The following is a 24,529-nucleotide window of genomic DNA, read 5'->3' on the forward strand; positions in this document are numbered from 1 at the left end:
CTCCTCCCCGTCATGTCACACCCGCCTTGGCAAGGGTGCTGACGGGGCCAGCAGACCTGGGGAGTGTCTGTCGACTGCGACCGGCCAGTCCTGGTGCCTCGCTGGACTCTGCTTGAGTCTCCGGCGGGGCTGGGGGGACGGGACCCGAGGGCCGAGGGCCTCTTCCAGCGCCTCCGTCGTAGGGATCCCGTCCACCCTTGCATGCACCCCCCCCGCCCCCCGGTGACGTCCCGCCCCAGACGCCGGACTAAAATGTGGTCTCCTGACCCTTCAGCCAGAAGATGCGTCCGGAGGCTCCAGCCCCAGCGGGACCTCTAAGTCTGACGCCAACCGAGCGAGCAGTGGGGGTGGAGGAGGAGGCCTCATGGAAGAAATGAACAAGCTGCTGGCCAAGAGGTGGGTGTCCGGTCCCCCCTGCCCCAGACGCAGCTACTTGCCAGGGGTCTCCTGCTCCTTAGCAGCAAAGCGCAGGCCTTGCCCGGCCCCAGGGCCCACCGCCACCTGGACTCAGCCCAGCAGGGGACTGTTAAGTTCCCCTTCTCAGGGGGTCAGCCTGAGGCGTCGGGCCCAGAAGAGTCCCCTCACCTCTCAGCCCTTCCTCATCTGGGTGTGACGGCGTTTACTGACGCATCCTCCGTGTACCAGCCTCGTCCTGAGTGGACAGAAATTTGGAGGTAATCTCAGAGACCAGTTCGGGGGAAGAGGGGCGCATGCCCCACACTTACGATCCCGACATAAATGACACAGTCTCACTGCCGGAGCCGCTCCGAGGGACAACGGCGAACGCGTGCTGCGGGGCCGGTCCTGCGGGGCCATCACGGGGGACACGGGGGAGCCTTCTGAAGTGGCGGGAGTCCCGAGGGCACCACCCCGGGGGATGGGACAAGAGTGGCACCCGCGTCGCGGCTGGGCTCTGGGGCCCGGGGCCCGGTCAGCCCCTTCGTCCACACCAGCAGCCGTGGCGCCAGCTTGCCCCAGGCCGTCAGCCTGTCCCCGTGCCTCCTGGGCGTCCCCCAGCTGAAACGGCAGCGGGCGGAGAGGCCAGGCAGCTCCTCAGAAGGGTGGCAGAGCCTGGATCTTACTCATCAGCGTGGCCTGGCGGCAGGAACGTGCCGACGTAGGTTGCGAATGCCATGCTCCCCGGGCACCCACTGGGGGGCTCAGGAGCAGACCCCCCTGTGGGAGTGCTCCTTCGTGTCCGCATAAGCAGCCTCTGGGCCCCCCTCCCACTGGGCCCCCGCCCCCGACTTCTCTTACTGTCAGGCACTCCCACTGCCCTCCAGGTGGGCTAACCCTGAGTGGGAACTCCCCTGGGCCGGGGCTTTGTGTTGCCCTGGCCACGGCTCTGTGAGGGCGAGGGGGGGAGACGGGTCCCCAGAGCGCAGGTGGGTGCCCTGGCGCTTTGCGGCAGGACAGAGCCGGCAGGCCTCTGCGCACACGGCCGGCGTTGGCGGACGGAGCCGGGAGATTGATCCACCGCACGCGTAGGTCGCCAAGGGCAGGGACACGCTGTGAGCAGTCGTCACGCAGCAGAGCAGAGGCTCGCACACCAGTGCCGGCCGCCCCCGGGCGAGCCAGGAGGGCCTCACGGGGGAGGCTCCACAGGGGCACGGCCCGGAAGGAGAGCCCTCGTCCCGGCCGAGGCGAGCGGGCAGTGTTCCGAACTGGGGAGGCTAGAGACCCACCGGGCCTAGAGCCCGGGGTGTCATGGAGGGTGGCGGAAGGTCGGGCTGTGAGAACAAGCCTTGTCTGCAGGCGTGCAGGGCTCCACCCCAGAGAGGTGGACGGGCCTCATGTAAAAATAGATGTTGTTCAAAAAGAAAATAGTCCTGCTTCTCTCAAGTCCAAAACCGACGCGTTAACAATAACAGGCCTAGATGGTTCGGACCAAACACAGAGGAAGTTCCTGAGGACAGGAAAAGGCCGATGTCGCCAGGAGCCCGTGAGACGCCCGGACGCTGGCGTGACGGTCGAGGCCCCGCCAAGAACAAGCACGGGTGCACCACGCCCACAAGGGTTCAGCCAGCCACTCTTTGAAGCCCACCCCGCGGCGGGGGCTGCCTGGAGCCGTAGTGACAGAGTCCCCGCAGGCTGTTGTTTTGATGAAGGTTGGAAGGGAGTTTCTGCCTCCCCTGGGGCCGTGTCTCTCTCCCAGCAGCAGTGGGGTCCCAGCGATGGGGTCTCCCTCCCTGCAGTGGGGTCCCAGCGGCGAGGTCTCCCTCCCAGTAGCCGGGCTCAGACGGGAAACTCAGCGTGGACAAGAGCTATGTGCTGAGCCCTCCCGGGACTGGCATGCCGGCCCGCTCTTGGCTTCAGAAAATTCAGCGCTGGCTCTGGGTGAGGACAGAGTGTCGTGGAACAAAGTGGCAGTGGGCAGCCCGGCAAGGGGGCTGCTGTTGTCCAGGAAGAGGCACTGCAGGCCGGCACTAGGTGTTGGAAGTGAAGGCGGGAGGACAGACTTGAGCTACGAGGCACAGGCAGGGTTGGCTCCACTCTGTGAGGAAGAGGTTGGTGGGCGGGGGGGGGGATCCCCTGGGTTTCCGGGAGGAGAGACTCCCCATGGGCCCGTCTCTCGGCTGTGACAGCCTCAGCTCCCGGGTGCTGAGTGCTGTGGCGGCTTCACAGTGGGAGATCCCTGACAGCACATCTCTGGGGGCCATCAGGGTGTGTGTGTGCGGATCTGGGAGTCAGCCAGGTATAGATGACCACTGAGGCCAAAACGTAGGGGTGGGCTTTAGAGGATACGAGAAGGAGTCCGTGCAGGTGGGGAGTGTGCAGAGCGATCGGAGAGCATCAGCTGGAGCTCTTCAGGGCCCTGCCCCCTCTGGGCAGGGGCAGGCTCACAGTGGTGTTCCGGATCCGAAAGGGGGCGGGGGGGCGGCTGCAGGGCTAAGGTCCGAGATAGGAAGAGGCCATGGAAAAAGGTTTCCCACAGGTAGCGGGATTCGCTTACCTAAGCCAGTCAGTCTGAAGACAGGATGCTCCCACAGCCCTGACCTGTGACCGAGGGGCACCTCTCCCTGTCCCACGGGGCCCGGCCTCGAGTGTCCTGGGAGAATGGCTGCCACCCCAGCCCAGCCGAGTCCCCTGGGGAACCTGGACAGGCTGCAAACCAATTTCTTCCACTCCTCAGGTGCCATAAACAGAGATTAGAATGTCCCCCAGACCCTGTTCTCCCTTCCCAGACCAGTTTTGTGTCCAGGGTCATGGGACAAGGACAGAGGCCCGGACGCTCACCTAGGCATTGCCGTGGCTGCTCGAACAATTGCCTCCTTCACACAAAACGGGTCAGATCACCCCCACAGATTCCTCTGAGGGCCAGGCGGTGTCCAGCAGAGGCATCTGGGTCAGCGTGAAAACAGGAGCTGATGTGTACCCTTCTTCCCCTCGTGCTAGGAGAAAAGCAGCCTCCCAAACAGACAAGCCGGCTGATAGAAAGGAAGATGAGAGCCAAACGGTAAGCAGCCCCCAGCTTCCCCACCAGTGTGAGGAGACCAGGCCTTTGGGGCCCTGAGGGGCGCGGCTGGTTTGCACGTACATGCGGTAGAAACTTCACCAGGTGGTTCACAGGAGGGACAGGAGAGTCGGGGAGGCAGAGGGGACAGAAGAGCGGGGGGAGCATTCACGTCTGTCCCTCCCCTCACTCCGGGTGGCAGGCCTTTGCCCTGGTGCTCACAACATCTGAGGTCAGGCAGGAAGCAGAGAAGCGAGAGCTAGCCCGGGAGAGCCACGAGGGGAAAGCTTGGAGCCTGGGAGCCCAGAGGGGCCGTGCAGACGGGGCCTGGCCTCTGCCAGGGATTCGGGGTTCAGGGAGCACGCTCGCGGTAGGCACCGTGTGCTGGGGGACCAGGGCGGTTTTCATTCTCAAATCATTTCTCAAGTGGTTTTTAAAGACTTCACTTGAGTCCATCGATTCCAGCAGGAGCTGTAGGCGAGCGGGACAGAGGACACAGGGACTCCAGCTGTTGTCCTTAGCAGGCCTCCTGGAGCCCAGTCTGGCTGCACAGGCTCCAAGCATCTGCTTCCCCTAGGAGTGGCTAATTCTCTCCCCCCCCCCCCCCCCCCCCCGTTAAGCTTTTCTAACAAAAGTAGGCCCCTGCTGCAGTGGCTGAGCTTAGACCTTAACCATAAGGGCATACAGGTTGCGTCTCAGTAATGGAAGCCAGAAGAAACAACCAGCCAGTGAACTGCCTCACGCCGCCCGACCCCCGCTTCCGTCAGCTGAGGCGAACCTGGGACAGCCCTGGGCTCCAGCCCTGCCAGCCGGCTTCCTCTGACCCCCATGCCTGGGGACATGCAGTGTGTCAGCCCTTCCGGCTAGCTCCTGCTCGCCTACACTTCTCTGTGTAAACACTGATCCCCCAAAAGATAGCCTTCCAGACCCCAGGCTAAGTAAGGCCCCCCACTACTCGATCTTTAACCCCGCACACACACTTTTGCTTGTTCAGACTCACTCTTAACCTGTGGCCCAAGCCCCTGTGTCGCCTGCCTTGCACGGAGTCTGCAAGTCTTGAATTATTATTTTTTTTAATGTTTATTTATTTCTGAGACAGAGACAGAGCATGAGTGGGGGGAGGGGCAGAGAGAGAGGGAGACACAGAATCCGAAGCAGGCTCCAGGCTCCGAGCCGTCAGCACAGAGCCCGACGCGGGACTCGAAACCACGAACTGTGGGATCATGACCTGAGGCGAAGTCGGACAACCGACTGAGCCACCCAGGCGCCCCTGTTTGAATTATTTTTGAAAGCATAACAGGATGGCATTGAACGAAAACTCCTGGTGTCTCAGTTATTCTGGTTTAACCCCTGCAGCCTCCATTCTTGCCCATCGCCTTCGGGTCCTGGTGCCCGGGCACACGTGTGGGTGCCCACCTTTTCAGTTACTCAGCCCTCCCTTAAACGAGAGGCCCGAGGAGACTCTTGCTGAGACCCAGACCCCAGCACAGCATTCCATCTCTGGGTCAGAGGCCCCGGGAGTTTATTCATTCACCCCACAGATACCTGGGGCCTGCTGATGGGTGCCAGGTCTGTTCTCAGTCTGGGGACAAGTGGCTCTTACAGGTTCACGTTGCCCAGGAGCGGGTTGCAGTTGGGGGAGGGGGAGGCCTCCCGCTTGGAGCACTGAGCCTGGCATCCTGGTCCCGGCCAAGGGGCCCACACCTCAGATGGACCAGAGGGGAGGGAAGCAGCTGACAGAGAATGTGGCACAGGCAATCCCACAAGGCGGTTCTTGGCTTCGGGTCAGAATTCACTAGTTCAGTCTCGTCAGGGTGGTTGACTCTGCCTGGTCAAAAGCTCCATGTAGCAATCGTGTGTGTGTGTGTGTGTGTGTGTTTCTTAATATTTTTATTACCTAACAAATGCCCCTCTCTTAATAGTATAAAATCCTTCCAAAATGTGTGTGATAAACATCAGCTTTTTTTTTTTAATATTTATTTTTTGGGAGAGGGGAGGGGCAGAGAGAGGGGGACAGAGGATCTGAAGCAGGCTGTGTGCTGACAGGCTGACAGCAGTGAGCCTGATGGGCGTGAACTCGCGAATCGCGAGATCATGACCTGAGCCGAAGTCAGACGCTAAAGCAACTGAGCCACCCAGGCGCCCTGCAAACATCAGCGTTTTTATTGTCGAGTTATTCACCTCCTTTCTTTGCGTTTCACCACGCACATTCCACAGGCAGAGCAGACATGCATTTGCCTGGCTCCGCGGAGCCCCGCCGTGGGCCAGGCGCTGCGCGTAGAGATGTGGGCAGAGGCACGGGGGGGAGGTGGGCACACCTGCCGGGAGGCGGCGAGAGGCGGCCCGGCTCCGGCTCCTGCCTGGCGCACCTGTCAAGCCTGCCTCCCCCACCGGTGGGTGCTTTAGCAGAGGGGCACTGAGAACAGAGCCAGGTTCTAGAGCCCACTTTGACAGCAACACTGATGAACTTGTAGGCTGGTTGGGCAGAGAGAAGGGATTCTCACCGCGTCCTCCTCTCTCGGTAAAAGAGAAGTGAATGGGGTCTCCCACCGCCAGGTGTCTGGGGTGAAGGCCGTGCCGTGGGCGGCCCTGACCCTCACTCCCAGAGCCCGGCCCTGCTGTAGCCCACGTGCACGGCCCCGTAAGGCCGCCTGACATCCGGTCCTCATGCCGGCCAGTGGAGCAGTGAGCCGGGCCTAGAGAGGGAGTCCCTTCCGTGGTCCTGCTCGGCCACTCCCACGGGCCGCCCAAGGCTGCCAGCGGACAATGGCCCACGAGGAGTCAGCCCGAGGGGCCCGTGGCGGGCTCAGTGACGGCAAGGGCTTGTTACAGATCACGGAGAAGTCTGCCCGGCTCTGCAGGAGCCCGCGTCTCCCTGCAGCCTTCCCCCACCCTACCTGTCCAGGGGCTGGACAACTTCCCCACCAAGATTAGGGCTTTTCACTTGTTGCTGATAACAGTCACTGTTCTGCTGATTACAAAAGTAACACGGGCTCCTTAGAAAATGTGGAAAGCCAAGGTTTGCTAGTGACCTGGTCAGAGGCGTCCTGCCCTTGCCCCGACGGGCCTTTCTAAGCAGACCCTGAGGGCACAGCTTCTCTTTTCCGTTTCAGGAAGAGCTGAGCACCTCTCCATCTCCGGGGACCCGAGCAGCCAGCCAGCCGCCCAACTCCTCAGGTAAGGGACGGCGTCCTGCCCCGCACCAGGCACGAGGTCTGAGGGCAGGAGGGGGTCGCTCCGGGAAGATGATGCGTCCCGACCGCCTCGCTCCACAGATGAGCAGTGAAGGCCGATGAGGTGGCACAGTAGGGTCTCCCTGACGTCTTCTGGAAGCCCTGAGCCTCCAGGAGCGGGGGGCAGGTGCTGGAGCCACCGCCTGTGCTGACGTCCCGCAGGCATTAGAACCCCCACATGGGGGAGGAGGAGCCGGGCTGGGGGCTGGGGTTCCCGGCCTCGGGCCAGAGCTCTGAAGAGGAACACGCCTGTCACACGCGTGCTTCTCTGCGAAGAGCCCGCCGTGCTAGATGAAACCGTCATCACCCGTGAGCCTCGCTCACTGTGGTGCTAAGAAGTCTGCTGGTGATGGGGTAGGGGAGAAACAGCCCCAAACCCTGCTCAGAAGCCCTGTCGGCACTCGGGGCGCAGGGGTTCACATAGAAGAGTGCCTTGAGGCTGGAGAGTGGGAAGAAGCCGCTGGGGTTGGTCACACGGTCGTTCGACAGACCTTTGTTCGGCACCTGCTCGAAGCCTGTGCTCTCGAGAGTGGTGGGAGGGCCAGAGAGGAGACAGGCCACCACACCCCAGCAGAGGGAGGCTCTCGCCAGCTGCTGGCTGCCTCGTGGGGGCGTGGCCCTGCCGCCGCACCTGCCTCCGGTCCTGATGCCCTGCCGGCCAGGCTGCCTCCCTGTGACCTCCCCTTCTGAAAAGGTGCCACCGTGGATTCTTGGCGAATGACTGCGTGAACACCGCACACCCCAGTGAATGGCTATGTATGCTGTGTCCCAGTTTAGGAGGTGATGTGGTTTGTTCGGGGCCACAGCCTGAGCCTGGATGTGGTCCCAGACCTTGTGCCTGCAGGCCCAGCGTGGGCCCCAAAGCAGGGTTTTGGGGAGAGACCCCCCCCCCTCAGACCCTCAGGTGGCTTCCCTGCCACCCCTAGGGATTTTTCTTCTGCCTCTGCTCATTCTGCAAAGTCAGGGAATTCAATTCAGTCCAACAAACCTTTTGAAGTAAAACGAAATAGGAATTTAACACCACTTAAGAAAGAAAACGGAAAGAAAAAACAGTTTTCAGGGCCAGAGCGGGAGGGGACCAGCTGGTACCCGGTGGGGCGGGGATGAGCAGTCTGGGCTGCCCTGAGGGCAGCCAGGCCAAGGGCTTCCTCTGCTCCACTCAGCCCTTTGCCATAGTCGGGGCTTGACTGTAGAGGTCACGGTTAAGAGGCTCCCACTCCAAGAAGAGACCCAGCCATGGTGAGAGGACTCAGAACCAGGCCACAAGTCAGGGTCAGCCAGGTCCAGGGAGTGGGAGCTGCGTCCCGAGGGGGGCGATGCCGGGTGACAGCAGTGCCATCCACAACCCTGCAAGGGCCATCCTGGGCCAAAGAGAGCCTGGGAACAAGGAGCGAGAAGCAGACCTTCCTGCTGGGGCAGCTCTGCACCCTCAGTGTCCGGGTGGGGGGCTTCCTGCCTGGGGGCGGGGATGGGGGCTGGCCACCGAGAGTCCTCCCAGCTCTGAGGCTCTCCGTCCCCTGTCTGAATTGACAGAGGCTGGCCGGAAGCCCTGGGAGCGGAGCAACTCGGTGGAGAAACCCGTGTCCTCATTACTGTCCAGGTGAGCTGCCCTGGGGAGGCCGAGCTGTGCGTCCGGCGGGGCCGAGGCGGGCGACGGGCCAATTCACACGTGTGTTTCATTCCGTGCCGTAGAACCCCGTCTGTGGCAAAGAGCCCCGAAGCTAAGAGCCCCCTTCAGGCGCAGCCTCACTCTAGGTACCGAACAACCCCGTCCCGGGGACCTCCTCTGCCCGCTGCCCGCGACTAACACCCCCAAACTCCCGTGTCCTGTCACCTAACAGTTTGCTCTGGGAAAGGGTGGCCTGTTCCTCAGACCTGGGGAAGGTAGGCAGGAGGGCCTTCAGGGCTGTGCACACCTGCTCCTTGCCGACCCCTCGCAGAGTGAGAGGTGGGGCCCTGGGGAGGGCAGTAACGTGGGGCTGGCCTTGAACCCCAGCTCTGGGCTCACTGACTGTGACTTCCGGCCAGGCCGGGCGGCCTCTGCGGGCCTCCACTCCTCCCGCACCCTATAAAGCAGCTGTGTGGACAACAGCCGGACACAGGAAGTGCTCGCTGGCCGTGGCCACATCCCACATTTCGGCTGATCCCGGGACCAGCCGGCACCCTGCCTCCCCTCCCTCCCTCCTCTGCCTACAGCTTTCCCCCCAGAGAAACACTCACCGTTTCCCAAACCAAAAGCTGGTGTAGTAGCAGGATGGAGTATTTGAAACGGAGGTGTCCCCAAAAGTCAGAGGCAAACAGCCACGTGGCCTGAATTTGCAGGTCTCTGGGACCCATATTGAGAAAAGTCCCTGTTGCCCACGACAAACTGAAGGGGACCCGCACTTAGCACAGATACAGGTAGCATCTGAGCCTGAGCGTGCAGAGTAGACAAAGCTATCCGAGAGCGCTCTGGCCGGGCTCTGGAATGGCAGTGACGTTGCCAGTGATCAGGACGAGGTCTCGGAGGTCAGCAAGGTTCGGAGCCGGGGCCCGCAGGTCTCTGCCTGCAAGGCTGTGGGTTGTGAGACGTGCTCTGCGGAAGACAGTGGGGACAGAAGTGCTGTAGCGTGTGGGCGGGGGCAGGCCCCTCAGAGGTGGCATTGGACTTGACCTGGATAAGGAGGAGCCTGCCCTGCAGAGAGCGTGGGGACAGCCTTCCGAGCAGGAGGTAAGTGCCAAGGCCCCGTGAGCAACCCGGCAAACTCAAGGACAGAAGCCGGCCAGTGTGGCTAACAGGTGGTGGAAGGTGGGGAGGGCTGAGGGCGGGGAGCGTAGAGGGGCCAGGAGGGGTCACGTGGCTGGAAGTCTGGGTTCATTCTGTGTCCCCCGTCCTGGAGCTCTAACGCAGGGTGCCCTGGGGGACCAGCGCTTTCACTCCAGCTATGAAGGGACGGAGGACCCCAGTGGGGCAGGAGCCAAAGGAGGGGTCCTGGGAGGAGGCAAGGCCGCCAGGGCAGCCCGTGCCCCTCAACAGGCAAGGACGCTCCCAAGGGCATTCCCACCGGGAATGGGGCTCTCCACCTCCAAGACCAGTCTGTTCTCTGGTTTCACTGATGGCTCCGAGCAGCGCATTTAGAGCCCCCTGAGAGAGGGGTCCCTCTCAGGGTGACTGTGGGGGGACTGAGGCCCTGAGAGGTGAAGCAGGCTGCCCAGGGGACCCAGAAAACTGCTGCTAGAACAGACACTTGAACCACGGCATGGACGCTACCCCTCTTCCCCCGTCAGGATCCAAACTTCCTTAGCCTCCTTCAGAGCCACCCCGGCCTCTTTCTCGAGTTCAGCCAGGAGGGGCCAGGAACACCTCTTTCTTCGTTGTTTTTTTTTAATCCAGGTTTGGGCACTGGACCACTAAACTTTATTTATTCAGTGGTTTGCTTTCCCTGCTTTATTGGGACACAGCTGGCATCTAATACTGTAGAAGTTTAAGGTGTGCACCGTGGTGATGATGTCTGTACATATATTGGGACATGGTCACCGTGACAAGGTTAGTTAACACAGCCACCACCTCACGGTCTCAAGATCCACTTTCTTAGCTGCCGTGAAGCAGACAGCACAGTGGCGTTCACCGTGGTCGTCATGCCACAAAACACATCCCTGAACTCTCTCATCTGCACCTGGAGGGGTGTGCCCTTTGACCTCCCTCACCCGGCCCCCGGCAGCCACGGGTCGACACTGCGTCCACGCGTTTCCCTTTTCAGATTCCACGTATCAGCGAGATCACATAGTGTCCGTCTCTGCCCTTACGTCACCCCTGTTGTCATACACGGCAGGACTCCCTTCTTGGTGGCTCAGTAGTATTCCGCCGTGTGTGGACACATCTTCTTTACCCATCCGTCTGTCAACAGATCCTTGGCTTGTCCCCACGTCGCGGCTCCTGTCAATAATGCCGCCGTGCCCCTGGGGGGCCTGTCTTCGGGACGGCCACCTCCTTCCCTTCAGCTACACACCCAGAAGTGGCTCTGGGTTCGTTTTTGAGGGGCCTCCGCGCTGTTTTCCACGGTGGCTGCCCCATGCTTCGGTTCCCGTGCTTGCTGTCCCTGGCACTGACCCCTGCCAGGTCGATGTGTGTCTGCCCACGCTCACCCCGTCGGTCCCCAGAGCCGGCTCGGGCCTCACATTTCCCTGGACCCGCAGGTTCCCACCGCCCTTCTCTTCACGGGAGATAAGTGGGATCCAGAAGGCGTACCTTCCTCACCACCGCCCCGCTTTAAAAGGCCGAGTGGTCTGACGAGCATTTTCTCCAGATTTTCCCAGGGACGGTTCACGCGCCACTAGCTAACCTCGGTTCGGCAGCTTTTCAAAGAAGCACGATCCGTGAGACCGAAACCTTTGCCTCCAAAGAGCAAAGCCACATCCAAACACATTTCCTGGGGGGAAAGTTACACCCGAGGACCGGTTACCTACAGCAAGGACACCGGTTTGTGTGGAAGTGGATGCCTTTAGGATGAGGGTGTACCATGTGTTTTTGGGGATTCTGCGTGTATTTAACACCGCTGTTCCTGGTTCTCCCCAAGCTGCGGGTCAGCCGGGAACATAGACCCCTCACCGAGTAGCTTGCCAGTATTTTTTTCCGGAGGTGGTAGCGTGTGACCTGTAAATGCCACATTGCCACCTGTGTGTACGACCTCCCAAACCAGAAAACAACCCCTTCGTTGGGCCCCCAGTGACCCCTGGGTTGGTCACAGCGTCCATGCAACCCTGTTGAGGTGGACACGGCACATCGGGATCCTTTTAGCAAAGCTTAAGAGTGGCCTGGGGTAAAAGCGTGGTCCTCAGCTGAGCTTGGAGCCCTGGCACGCCCAGCCTGCCTTCCCCCACGCGGTCCCGGCGTGGAGGGCGCCCGCCAGGCTCCCCACCTTACCGCACCCTGCCATCCTCTCCAGGATGAAGCCGGTGGGGGGCGTGAATGACGTGGCCCTGGATGCCTTAGATTTGGATCGGATGAAACAGGTGAGTGTGTCCTTTCCTGAGAGGCCGGGAAGGAGCCAGAGGCTGGGCCCCTGCCGGGTGCACGCGGGTAGGCAGGCCCATCGGGGTGGCCAGCAGTGGGGGAAGGGGGTGCCCGTGCTCATGGTCAGAAGAGCATCCCTCTGCCCTTCCAGACATCCCAGACTGCCCCGGGGCTCCCCGCATCCCCGGGGCCGTCCCTGGTTTCTGCAGCAGGACTGGGGGTGTCCCACCCCCCAATCACACTCCATCCTTGCCTTGTGGGAACACGGGTGAGGGCCCCTCTGACATGCGGGTCCCTTCACCTGGAGGCTCTGCTCCCAACAGGAGATCCTCGAGGAGGTGGTGCGAGAGCTCCACAAAGTGAAGGAGGAGATCATCGACGGTGAGTAGAGGCCACGCCCTGGCCATCACCCAGGGTCCCGGAGAAGCGGCAGGGCGGCCGGGCCCGAGGGCTACAAGGCAGCGGAGCTGTGATGGCCCCACCGGGGAGGCCCGCAGTTCTGTGCCGACGATCCCGTTCCCCCTCCTGACACCCACATCACCCCCACCCTCCGGTCGAGCAAACCGAGGCCCAGACGAGTTAGGTGACTTTGTCTGAGAGATGCACCTCTACGGGGGTCGCCGACTGGGTCAGCGCTCCCCCGGGCTTCCGCCCGGCTGAGCTGGGAGCGTGTGGAAGGGGAGAGCGACCGGAGAACGTGTTCCAGACCAGGGGCGCTGAAGCGGCCCGAAGCGTCTGCCCCTCGTCTGCACACCCAGACCGCACACTCACTCCTTTGATTCTGCCACCTGCCGATCACCGGGTTGGGTTACAGGGGCCACTGCTGCCGTCCCAGGGGGTAATGGGGACCAAGACGCCACAGAGCGACCCGTGGGCCTGATACAGCTCCCAGCTTGCCTGGTTGGCCCTGGGCTGGGGGAGCAGACACGCGACTCCCCCTCAAAGAGCCTCTGGCTCCGGAGGGCAGGGTCCCGTCACGTCCGTCCTTCCCGTTCCTGCCAGAGCCTTTGATACAGCTGGCTCAGGGCTGGAGCCAGAGGAAAAGGAGAGGTTTGGGCAGAGCTGGCTTGCCCGGGGACGGAGCAGCGAGACACAGCCTAGACACCAACCCCCACACGCCCTCGCCAAGGCTGGGCCTGGCCCCCACAGGAGCAGAGGTGGCGGGGCGAGAGAAGGCTCCGTGACCTGAAAGGGGTGGGCCCTGGTGGCAGAGGGCTGGACAGAGGGGCGGCCGGGGTGGGAGCCCACCTGAAGCGCCCGCTGACCTGGACCCCCGGCCCGGGGCTGTGTGAGCCGCACCCTGTCCTTGTCCTCGCTTCAGCTTCAGCTGAGAGCTGAGGATACTCTTTCCTGTTTGTTCTGCACCCCACCCCACCCCCCCACCCCCAGGCCTGGGCTGGGCAGATGGGTAGATAAGGAGTTAATGAGTGAAGTGCAAGGCCGCCCCGGAGCCAGAGAGGAGACAACGCAGGCCAACTATTAACTCTGCTTTATTGCTGGGGGCCCCACCTGGGAGGGGCCGGCCAGCTGGCCCCAGGGCCGGAGCTGGTGTGTGGCCGGAAGCAGGGCTGCACAGCCAGCCTCCCTGCAGAGGGAACGGGCGGGACGCAGGCAGTGGGGTGCAGCGGGAAGCACGTCTCCAGGTCTCGCTCTCCCCTCTGCCGTCGGTGCAGCCACAGGTGGGAGCTGCCTCATGGGTGGGCCTCCACCTGCGGCTGAGGGGCCCGTGGGAGACGGCGGGCAGCACGGGTGCTCCAAGAGGCATCCCCTTGTCACTTGAGAAGGGCCCAGCGCTCAGCTCTTTCTCCTGGCCTTTGGCTCCAGGCCCAGTGGGGTCTGTCCAGGGAAAGGCCCAAATCTGGGGGAGAACCAGGAGGGGTGGGGACAGGAGGCAGCCCCGCAGGGGAGGCGGGAGCAGGAGCCGTCCCCCCCCCCTGCTCAAGGCCTGGCCCTTTCTGCCGCCACTGCCAGAAGCGGGGCCCCAGGACCTCCGAGCAGAATCCGGTGCCCACCGTGCCCAGAACTGCCCGGGGCTCCTGGTGTCCACAGGCTCTTCGCCAGCCCCGAGGCAATAGGCAGGTGAAGCCCCCCCCCACCCCTACCTCAGCTCATCCTCTACCTGGAGGGGTGCTTTGCTGTCACCCCAAAGTCTGCACAGAGTCTGCTGCCCCGCTTGACCTCTAGCCTGTGCCTCGCGACCTCTGGGAGCCTGGGTGAGGCTCTCAGGAGAGGCAGGGCAGACGCCAGAAAGGACCTCTGGGCGGGGGCGGGTGTGGGGGACAGGGCCTGCCGAGAATCAGGGCTCGTCCCTGCTGTGCCTGAGCCTGTCCTGTCCCGTCCCTCAGCCATCAGGCAGGAGCTGAGTGGGATCAGCACCTCATAGTGCCCTCGGCCCCCCGCTGCCACCGCCGCAGACAGAGACCCCAGGCCACCCGCCGGCGGGGACACAGCGAGGAGCCCAGCCGCAGGCCCCAGGCCTCCAGCGCCCGCGAGCGCTCACCGACGCCGGGAGGTGCTCCAGTTACGAGTGTTAACGCGTGATAGAATATCAAAATGAGGAAACAAGTTCCAATTTCTGGATTTTTTTAGATTCTACCTGACACAGCGCCGGTCTACTCGCCTTTTTTGTATTTTATATTTGCCTATTTAAGTGTACATTTCTTTGGTTTATAGAGGACTCCCCAGGTCACACGCTTCATTAGATGGTTTCCGAGTTTTCTCCTAGGTGATGCGGTCAGCGGCGAGCGGTCCCCAGCGTCGTGGTGGTTGAAGTCTGTCCACGCACCGCGGTGTCTGTGTCCACGTGCTAATAAACGCTTACTGTCCACACCCCTGGCTCCGGCTCGCTCTCCCGCGCCGGCTCCGGCCGCTCCTGGCTGAGGACGCCGTCCCCCGGGGGAGCAGAGGGGCCAGGAGAGGCCTCGGCCGGTAGCCAGGCTGAATGCAGACGGGGAAGGCGGGGAGCGGGAGCCGGGGCAGCTGGCGCGCTTCCAGCCGGCCTGCGATGGTCTCCCCCAGGGGTGGGCCCTGAGTGCCGTCCACACTGCAACCTCAGACTCCACGTGCGTCCTGACCGCAGGGCCGGGAGTGGCAGCTTGGGCTCCGCGAGGCAGTAGGAGAGTGAGGCAGGCTGCATCCTCCAGGAAGGACCACCGCGCTGGCCCGCACGCCCGCCCGAGGCATATGCCAGCGCTTCTCACACCGCACACGTTCCCCTTCCGAGCCAGAGACGGTCTGACCCCGTGCCGGGAGCAGGGCCCCGGCCAGTGGCCAGGCCTTGGAATCCTGGACCATCTCACGGCCACCACAGGCACGGCAATGTGCCCAGCCATCCTGCGGGGGCCTCAGTGGGAGGGGAGGAGGCGGGGCCCACCGTCCAGCTGATGACAGGGGACTCCTGTTTTCTAGCCAGGCTCTGGACCACCCCCCCCCACCCCCCCACCCCCCCACCCCCCCCCCCCCACCCCCCGTCTCCTCGAGTGCTCCCAACAACCGTGCAGACAGGAGCCGGGTGGTTCTGTCGGGAGGTGAGCAGCCCCCAGGGCCGGCAGTGGTCCTGGTTGTAACCCAGGGCGACAGATTCCAGGCCCACTGATGCTGTCATCTGGGGTCTGGCGGGGAGCTGGCAGGTGGTGACAGTCTCCTCGGGACAGCTCTGTGGACAGGTGTGCTGGCAGGCCCCGAGGAGTCCCTAGGCCAGCGGCGGGAGGGGCTGCGCTCACCTGGCTCGGGCCAGCCTGTTTGCACAGGGAGGGGCCCCCTGTCCGGGCTCAAAGTACTCCTGCCAAGCTGCGCTGCCTCACACAACAGCCCCGGGGCCCGGGCCTCTTCCCAGGGCCATCCCGGTGTCAGACCGTTCTCAGAGACGGGTGCCTGGCACCACATGAGGCCACTCCCAGTCCCAGGCAGGAAGTCCTTGCGCAGCACCGGCCAGGTCTCGGGCCCTGGGAGCTGCCACGTGCCTTCCTGACAGCCCTCCTCCCTCTCCTGGGCTAGCTCACAGGGCCCCCGCGGTGCCCACAGCGGTGGGGGGGGGGGGGGGTCCTCAGCCTCCCCAGCCTTAGGCACCCCTCCTGCTGCCTGCCTCTGGGAGACCAGGACCCCACCCCTTGCAGCCCCCAAGGGCCAAGGACCGTGCCCCCACCAGTAAAAACAGGGCCACCAACAGGGACACCAGCCTGCTTCCCTCGAGGCCGTGGTTCACTCAGGCAGCCACCTGTCTGCCCAGTCACATGTCTCCCCTCCGTGCATCTGGCCTGCGGCACCCATTTATGAAGATCTTGAGTCCTTGGGGAGCCGGTCCGGGAGACAGACTCCACCCTGTCTGGGCTAAAACCTCTAGGGTCAGGGAGGGCTTCCCTCAGGCCAGAGCCTCGAGGTGGGGCGGGAGCACAGCTCAGGGGGGCAGTGTCCACACTCAGCCAGGCTGGAGAGGAGGGAAGGCCGCTAACGAGGGGCTTCAGGGCCACGTGGACCGCCCCCCCCAAGCCCCAGGGTGTGCAGGGGCCACTCACAAAGGCAGGACCGCAGGGGTGCTAAGCACACAGCGTGGAGCGGCCGCAGTCCCCAAGGCTGGAGAGCAGGCGGGGTGCAGCCAGGGCCGGCCGGGAAGGAGATCCAGAGGCCTGAGGCCTGCAGGGTCCGGCTGGGGCGGCGGGGGGGCGTGGGCCTCAGTCTGAGGCTGGGCTGGAACCACGCCGCCCCTGATGTGGTCTGTGGATGTGAAAACAAAACACCGAACTGAGTTTAGGGCACGGGAACACCAGGGACGTCAGCTCGGTGGAGGCGGCACAGAGCACCCAGGGCAGGGCCAGGCCTCTGTCCCCGAGGCCCAGGAAAGGAGGGCCTGGCCTGGGTCGACAGTGCAGGTGCGGACCAAGCTTCTCCAGGCTGCATGTGTGCCCGCTGTGGCCGGATGCAGTCCTGGGTTCTGGGGGACAAGACCGCGGTCAGTGCGGGAACCAAATGCAGCGAAAGCGGCTCTGGGCACTGGGCTGGGGGTGGGGTGGGCAGTGACAACCCGCTCTGCAGCAGTGGGGGGCGGGGCAGGGCAGCAGGCCCCCGGGTTCCGCGGGGTCCTCCGCCGCCGGCTCACAGACGCTCCTCCGCCAGCTTGCACACCCGCTTCACCCTGGCGTAGGGCCCCAGGGAGTCCTCGAGCACGAAGTCCCAGAGCACCTTCACCCACGAGTGGTGCTGCGGTAGGTGGTCGTAGTACTCGGGTGCGATCTTCCGCACCTGCAGAGGGGGCGGGCAGGGTCAGAGGTCGCAGCCTGGGGCACGCCTCTCTGCCACACACATGCACACGCGTGCGCGCGCAGACACACACACACACACACACACACACTGTCACTGCCCAGGGAACCCACGTCTAGCTCAGCCAGAGTGCTGCCTGAGGCGAAGGGGCCGCTGGCCGAGCCCCCTGCCCTAAGTGGGGGTGAGCGCTTAAAAACGCAGCCTCCCCTTGGCGGAGCCCATGCCAACTTTCTGCCCCCGGGGCCCCAGGTGGCCCAGCTTTCGTTCCCTCAAGCGCCTGTGGGGTTCTGAGACGAAGCCTGGCGCGAGTTCGGCTGAGCCACCGTCGTGCCCACACTCGTCGTGCCCACACTCCTCGCGCCCAGCATCCCGTGCCCTCTCCCGTCCCCCACACCCTCTGGCCTCGGCTCCCACCAGGCCCCCGTCCATCACCTGCCTTCCTCCCAGCCTCACTAGTCCCCATTTCGCAAATGGCGCACACCGCCCCCTCTAGCCTCCTGCCCCCTCGGCACCCACACCCTCAGCCCGCCTCCTCCAGGAAGCACTCCCGGCCCGCATGGGCACACCGCCGCTCCACCGCCCGCCAACTTCAGGGGATGCCCTTCGCGCCCGCGCTCAAGGCCCGCTTTATAGCTGACCACCCGGCTCGAGAGACCGGGTGGCCCGCACGGGGCGTGAGCAGTGGGAGAAGGCTCGCAGCGAGCCGACCACACGTGCTTCTGCGACCACCTTGGGTCCAGATTCTGGCTCTGCTACTTCCTGAGGCAGGGACCCCCCCCCCTTGTCTGAGCCTGTGCCTCGTGTGTGAGATGCGGATAATGGGGAACGGGGCTCCTCGCTGCACGGGCTCGTGGCGAGGCCGGAGGGAGATGCTGCCGCGGTGCCCGGCCCGCAGCCGGACCTCGGCCGCAGCGGCAGGAGAGGAGGGGGAGGTGAGGGAGGGCGGGGCTGCACGGCCGGGGCCGGGCACTCGGGGCCGTCGGGAGTCCGGAGTCACGCGGCCAGGGCACAAACACCCGCGCGCCCCGACGAGCGCTCCCACATCACCGCACGCACACACACGCGCGTCCGTGTGGCGGCATACTCAGCCACACGCGCAAACATCTGCACACGCAGGCACGCGCACAGACTCAAACACTGCGCCGTCCTCCCCACCGATGGATGCCTCCTCCGGCCACCCTGCGCCTCGGGTCTCTTTCTAAGCCCCCAGCGCCAGAGGGGCGCTCCTTCCCCTCCCCCTCCTTCAGAAATTCCCGGGGGGAGGGGGGGCTCCCAAGGCAGAGGAAGCAGCTCAGGCCGAGCCACTTGGGTCACAAGGGGCAAGGCCCACCCCGTCCTCTCTGTGCCACCGGGGCGCCCTGCAGGCCCACAGGGCAGTGACAAGAAGCGAGCAGGGACAAGGGAGGCAGGGGCCAGGAACGGGAGGTGTGTCACACGCAGCGTGGCTGTGCTGCCCCCCCCGGCCCCCCCCCCCCCCCCCGAGGCACAGAGAGGGCGAGCGGCCCGCCCCAGGACATACAGCCCGGGAACCGTTTCGCTAAACGGTGAAATGCCCCTCGAGCCCCTGCCCTCCCTGAAATCACCCCCTCACTCCGCAGCCAGCGGGCCCTCTCGCCTGTACCGCGCGGCCCCTCCCGCCGCCCCGGGCCCCCCCCCCCCAAGCCCCCGCCCCGCTGGGGCGCCCCTACCAGGGGCAGGTTGCAGCCCGGGATGCTGGGGAAGTCGTGGTGCTCCACGTGGTAGCCCACGTTGAAGGTGATCCAGTTGAGGGGCCCGTAGTAGGAGTAGGTCTCGTGGCCCTTGAGGAACATGTAGTGCTCGGCCACGAAGTGGCCCGAGATGGGGTGCAGGCCCAGGCCCAGCAGCGTGCTGGCCAGCAGGTAGACCACGGGCTTGAGCCCCCAGAGGGCGAAGATGGCGGCGTCGGCGGCCAGCTGCACCAGCGCGTTGAGCACCTCCATGCGGGTCACGGCCTTGGGGTGCACGCACAGCGGCCGCAGCGAGTAGAACAGGGGCTGCAGCGCCAGCCACAGCAGCTTGCGGGCCGGCGTGCAGAAGAGCCAGCCCTCGAGGCGCGTGGGCACGTCCACGTCCAGCCCGTCGCCGCCCAGGTAGCGGTGGTGGTCCACGTGGTACTTCTTGAAGGAGGCGGCGTAGGGCACCCCCACGGGCAGGTTGGCGAACACGGCGAGCCAGCGGTTGTGCGCGGCGCGGCCCGTGCCGAAGGCGGCGTTGTGCGAGATGTCGTGGATGGCGAGCGTCAGCGAGTGGTTCACGCAGCCCGCCGAACGCGTAGGCCCAGAAGAGCAGCCAGCGCCACGCCAGGCCCCGCACCAGCCAGCAGGCCAGCAGCTGCGCCAGCACCAGCCCCAGCACCGTCCACTTGAGGCGAGGGTCGGGCCGCATCAGGGCCTTGATGGCCGGGTACTTGGCTGCGGGTAGGGCCGAGGGGGACAAGTGAGGGGGGCGTGGCCACGCGGCCGGGCCTCCCCCTCCCCGCTTCCCTTTCCCCGCCCGCCCTCCCTCCCTCCTTCCAGCAGCCACTGGGGGGGGGGGGGGGCGGGGGGGGAGGGAGGGGGCGGGGCGGGGGTCACTCGAAGGCGTGGCCCTGCGTCTGGGGTCCTAGGATCCTTGGGGGCAGGGGGGGCCCGCGGAGGCAGCTGACCTGCCTCCCCCTCCAGCTGGGGGCTCCCGCGGACTTCCCAGGGTGGGGGGTCTCTGCCGCCCGCCCAGGAGCAGGCGTCAGCGCAGGTCACAGAAACGTAGTGCCCGAAATGGAAGCGGCACATGGCTTGGGGGGGGGGGGGGGGCGTGGAGGGGGCCTTCTGTGAGGCTCCAGGGACGCGGTGCACGTGTCGCCCAGGCACATTGGGAACCTCGGAGGGCGCAGGGGAGGGGACACAGAGGGCCCTGGCTTTGTCTCCAGTGTTGCCGTTCTTACACAAGATCTGAAGGAAACATGATAAAATGGCGAATGCATTCATTTTGGGTGGGGGGTGTTTGTTATAGAAACTTTGGTACTTTTCTGTATTTTGTTGTACAGGAAAGAAAAGGACAATGACACTGAGAGTGGGCCAAGCAGGGGAGGGCCTTCCAGCCAACAAGCAGCCAGACTCAGCAGGGACAGCACAAGAGTGGGGGGCAGGAGAGGGAAAGGGGGAGAATGCCTTCTAGAAGCCTCCCTGACTGCTCTGTGGCGGGGGGGTGGGGGTGGGGGAGTAAGGAGTCTGGTGCTGTGTCCAGGGATGGGGAGGGACAGCACCAGCGGTCGTCACATGCTCAGGGTGACAAGTGCTCCTCAGGTCTGCTCTGTCCCCTGGTTCCCAGGGCAGGGCACACAGGCCCTCAGAGGCAGAGCACAGATATGGAAACTGAGGCTAGTGACAACAGGGGTTTATCCCAGGCACGCTCAGGACAGCCGGTGCCAGTCTCCGGGCAGCCTCGGGCTCACCAACCACAGGCTGACACATGAACAGCGTCCCCAGGACCACAACAGAGGCTGGGCCCCAACTGGAACCGGCCAGATGAAGGGTAAATCCTGCCCGGCCCTTTCCTCTAACTGACCCAGGAAGTCACTTCCCTTTTGTGCTCAGAAGAGAAGGATGTGACAGCTCGGCTCAGCACCCCCTCCGCGGCCCCCATGGCCAGGCCCCTCCACCCTCCTCCCAGCCCACAGAACTTTCTGTCAGAGCCACCCAGTGATCGAACAGTCTGCTTCATAGGTGGTGAGCCGCCTGTCCCTGGGAGTATGCAAAGAGAAACACAACAACATGGGCAAAGGGATTCTGCCCCAGTCAGAAGGGAGACTCAGGTTCAAAATCCTCCTGCCCAAGAGGCCACACTACAAGCCCATCTTGGGGTTAGTCTGGATGTTGCTGTGTGGCCGGAGGTGTGTTCCCACCCTCTCTGGACCTCGGTGTCCCAGCGTGTGATGGCAAGGGTGCGACATGCCTCACAGGCTATCTGTCCCCACAGAACAGTCCTGGTTCCACGAACGCAAACAGCCTTCATCTGCCGGAGATGCTGGGGGGCGTTGGGGTTCCCAAGTCCTAGAACAGCAGGCCACCTCTGCCCAGAGGTCAACAGAGTCTCCCCCCAGGCAGCACTTACACCAGCTGCGACCCCCCTGCACTCAGGGACCACCTCTGGGACAGTGCCAGCCCTCAGGCCTCCAATCTTCACAAAGCCACCCGGGCCCTTTGATCCCAGTACCCCTCTCCCTGAAGCTCGGCCAAGGACACCACCAGGACAGTGGTCACAGCACAAGTATAAAAGCAGAACTTGGGAACAAGCAGGCAAGGCAAGTGACAGGTGACAAAACTCAGCTCCACTCAACGGGAACACAAGGGCCCCAGCATCCCCGGGGGGTGGGAGAGAGCGGCATTTGGAGCAGGTTCAGACCCTCACTCCAGATGACCGTTTAATATCCAGAATATATAAAGATCTCCTACAGCTCAACAACAAAGACAGACAACCCAATTTGAAATGGGCAAGTGACCTGAACAGACACTTCTCCCAAGACGTGCACCTGGCCAATTAGCACATGAAAAGATGCTCCACGTCAGCCATCAGGGAAATGCAAATGAGAGCCACAAATGAGACACGCTACACACCCGCTAGAATGGCTGTAATAAAAACAGTTAATACCAAGTGTTAGTGAGGACGTGGCCGACCTGGAGTCCTTGTTCGTGCACTGCTGGTGGGAACGCAAAATGGCGCGGGCGCTGTGGAAGACAGTTGGGCGGTTCCTCAAAGAGCTAAATGTAGACTTAGCGTGTGCCCCAGCAATTTCACTTCTCAATAGGTACCCCAAAGAACTTAAATCAGGGACACACACGAGACCTGTACGCCAATGTCCAGCACACTAGTCACAGCATCCAAAGGCGGAAAGCAACCCACGTGTCCAACAACAGATGAACGGGCTGGCCACACAGTGGGATATCATTCAGCCATCGAAAGGAACAAAACTTCCAGTCGAAGAACAACCGAGTCCTGGGGGTGCAGTGGCCGCCACGGTGACTATAGTTGATAACACCCTGTTGTAGATTTGAAACTCGCCTCGAAAGTAGATCTTCTCCCATCCGGGAACCTAACGACAAAAGTGCCTATAAGCACGCGTGGTGACGCATATTAAGGAGATATACTGTGGCGATCCTTTTGCAACATATACAAACATCGAGTCCTCCTGTTGTACACCTGACCCTAGTATCGTGTTATATGTAACTATGCCTCGATTTAAAAAATTCCGAAACACCTTCTCTGTTTCACAATGCCGACTGCCTAATCCTGCTCCCTGAAACGGACTCCCGGGGGGAACTACCAGCGCCGCAAAAACAAATTTTTTTAAAGGGAGGAAATGCTGACACAGGTTACAACATGGACGAGCCTTGAAGACACGACGTTGAGGAAAGAAGCCAGAAACAGAGGCCACGTGGTTTATGACTGTTCTGACACGAACGTTGAGAACAGGCAAGTTCATAGAGACAGAAGGGAGGGGTGGGCAGGGGCTGGGGAGGGGGTCACAGGGGTGGGGGGGGAGCGGTGACGGGTCTGTTGGGAGCCCCAAAAAGGTTTCGGAAACAGCAACGGCGCACAACCGTTGCCACCAGATCAGGCACCTAAACGTGGTTACAGTGGCAAACGGTACGTTACACGTATTTCACAATAAGGAAAAAGTTAAGAAAGACAATCCCAGCTCAGGGCGCCTGGGCGGCTCGGTCGGTGGAGCGTCCGACTTCGGCTCCGGTCATGATCTCACGGCTGGTGGGTTCGAGCCCCGCGTCGGGCTCTGTGCCGACAGCTCGGAGCCTGGGGCCCGCTTCGGATTCTGGGTCCCCCCCTCTCTCTCTGCCCTCTCCCGCTCATGCTGTCTCTCTCTGCCTCTCAAAAATAAATGAACATTAAAAACAAAACAACGAAACTACAGTCCCGGCTCTGGGCAGGCTGGTTCGACCGCAGCCTCCGCGGCTGAACCACGGCCAGGGTCACCGGCAGGACTAACAGATAAGGCACGGGGCAGCTCCGGCTGAGCGGCCAAGGCGGGCACGCCGACCAGCCTGCAGTCGGGATGACCTCCTGGTGCACCGGGGAGGCCAGCTTTAAGGAGCAGGTCGCCAAACACGGCCACAGAGGCTTGCCGCTGTGCAAATGGGACACGGGGGCTGGCCCGCGTTGCCTAACGGCCGCTGAGCTTGCACCTGCGTTGCGGGAGGTGACTGGGCCGCCCCACAAAGGTCAGAGGCCCCGTGGGGTGCACACGGGCAGAGGAGTCCTCGGGATGGCAGTGCGAAGGCCCTGCCACCTTAAGCCAAGAGAACCCCTTCACAAGGTGGAGGGAGATACCGGCAACGGGGGGGCAGGGGGGCAGGGGGACAGAATGACAGCCCCCCGCAGCCCCCCACGTCCCACTCCCATAACCCGCGAGTAGGTTCGACGACACAGCAAGAGAGAAGCAAGGTCGAACAGGGCGGTCACGTTACTAGGAACGGACCTTACTACACGAGAATGACCCTGGATCTTCTGGTGGCCCAGGGTCATCCCAGGGCCCTACCTGTGGGGGAGCAGGCAGGAGAGGGGGTCCCAGGGGCGCCGAGAAGGGCTCCGCCGGCCCCTGCTGGTGTGAAGGTGGCGCTGGAGGAGGCGGGTGCAGGTGCCTGCAAAGCTGGAAAGGCCTGGAACCAGATTCTCCCCCAGAGGGAGCACGGCCCTGGGACACCCTCACTTCAGCTGGGTGAGACCCGTGTCAGACTCGTGACCTCCAGAACTGCAAGAGAACACGTGTGGTGTTCGAAGCCCCCCGGTTTGTGGAAATCTCACCCAAGAAAACACCCAGCACGGGGACCAGGGAGGAGGAAGCCGCACGGCTGGGCCAGCCACCCGGGTCCGCTCCTCCTCTGCCCTGACGTCTGGCGCTGGGTGTGGGGCCACTCACACTCGGTCCTGCCCCTGAGGGCCCGAGGGGGGCGAGCCAGCACTGCGCTCGCCCAGGTTCTCCCCCCAGGTGGGCACGAGACCAAAGGACCCGAGCCTGGGAGCGGGGACTGCCGTGTGGGCCCCACGCAGAAGGGGGGACAAGGGGCAGGCCTCGTCCAAGCTTGCTCCTCTCCCAAGAGGGGGTCAGAGTGACAGGCGACACTTCAGAACACAGGCCTGTATTTCCTGGGAAGACCAGTGCTGGGGGGCGGAGGGATGTTGGTGGAGGGAGTGGGGGGGGACTGGGGGCTGGGAATCCAGCAGCCACAATGAGGTGAAGCCCGAGAAAGAAGAAAGGTCTTCACGACGGCCAGGAAGTTCACGATGGCCACCTCAGCCATCAGCCGACACGCTCACCCACAGCCCGGGGCCGGGGACACCACAGAGTCCCCCTAACCTTTGCACAGCTGGATGTCAGGTCGGGACACCCAGGTCACAGGTCACAGGGCTCCGCCAGCCTCCCTTTTACGAGGGGCAGCCCCCGGGGCACCAGCCCTCCCCCCTGGGCAACCAGCGGCCTGGCCGGCACCTGCCAAGGCACACCTGAGAGCTGACCCAGGAAGCTGAAGGCCACCAGCTTCTACAGGGTTAGTTTCCATGCTTCCCCTTGGAAGGAGGCCA

At 63.3% G+C, this 24,529-nt stretch overlaps 2 protein-coding genes across 6 annotated transcripts in view; one reads left to right on the forward strand and one right to left on the reverse strand.

Moving 5' to 3' along the window:
• The window catches only part of EVL (Enah/Vasp-like), a 151,131-nt gene extending 136,622 nt beyond the window's left edge, over window positions 1-14,509 (forward strand). For 4 of the 5 annotated variants that reach the window (XM_053889812.1, XM_053889807.1, XM_053889809.1 and 1 more), the window contains exons 7-14: window positions 275-396; window positions 3,397-3,457; window positions 6,568-6,631; window positions 8,221-8,287; window positions 8,380-8,442; window positions 11,613-11,679; window positions 12,004-12,061; window positions 14,026-14,509. In XM_053889812.1, the coding sequence (XP_053745787.1) occupies window positions 275-396; window positions 3,397-3,457; window positions 6,568-6,631; window positions 8,221-8,287; window positions 8,380-8,442; window positions 11,613-11,679; window positions 12,004-12,061; window positions 14,026-14,063 (540 nt within the window). In that variant the 3' untranslated portion in view covers window positions 14,064-14,509. The remainder of the gene's footprint in view (window positions 1-274; window positions 397-3,396; window positions 3,458-6,567; window positions 6,632-8,220; window positions 8,288-8,379; window positions 8,443-11,612; window positions 11,680-12,003; window positions 12,062-14,025) is intronic. The other variant, XM_053889808.1, reaches the window with a different exon arrangement.
• Window positions 14,510-16,654: 2,145 nt separating this feature from the next.
• The window catches only part of DEGS2 (delta 4-desaturase, sphingolipid 2), a 69,533-nt gene continuing 61,658 nt past the window's right edge, over window positions 16,655-24,529 (reverse strand). Inside the window, 3 exon segments of the mRNA XM_053889806.1 lie at window positions 16,655-16,918; window positions 18,625-19,218; window positions 19,220-19,368. Coding sequence (XP_053745781.1) covers window positions 16,772-16,918; window positions 18,625-19,218; window positions 19,220-19,368 — 890 coding nt within the window. The 3' untranslated portion in view covers window positions 16,655-16,771.

Source organism: Panthera pardus, unplaced genomic scaffold, assembly GCF_024362965.1.
Source record: "Panthera pardus isolate Hobbes unplaced genomic scaffold, ASM2436296v1 HiC_scaffold_24, whole genome shotgun sequence".
NCBI lineage: Eukaryota > Metazoa > Chordata > Mammalia > Carnivora > Felidae > Panthera > Panthera pardus.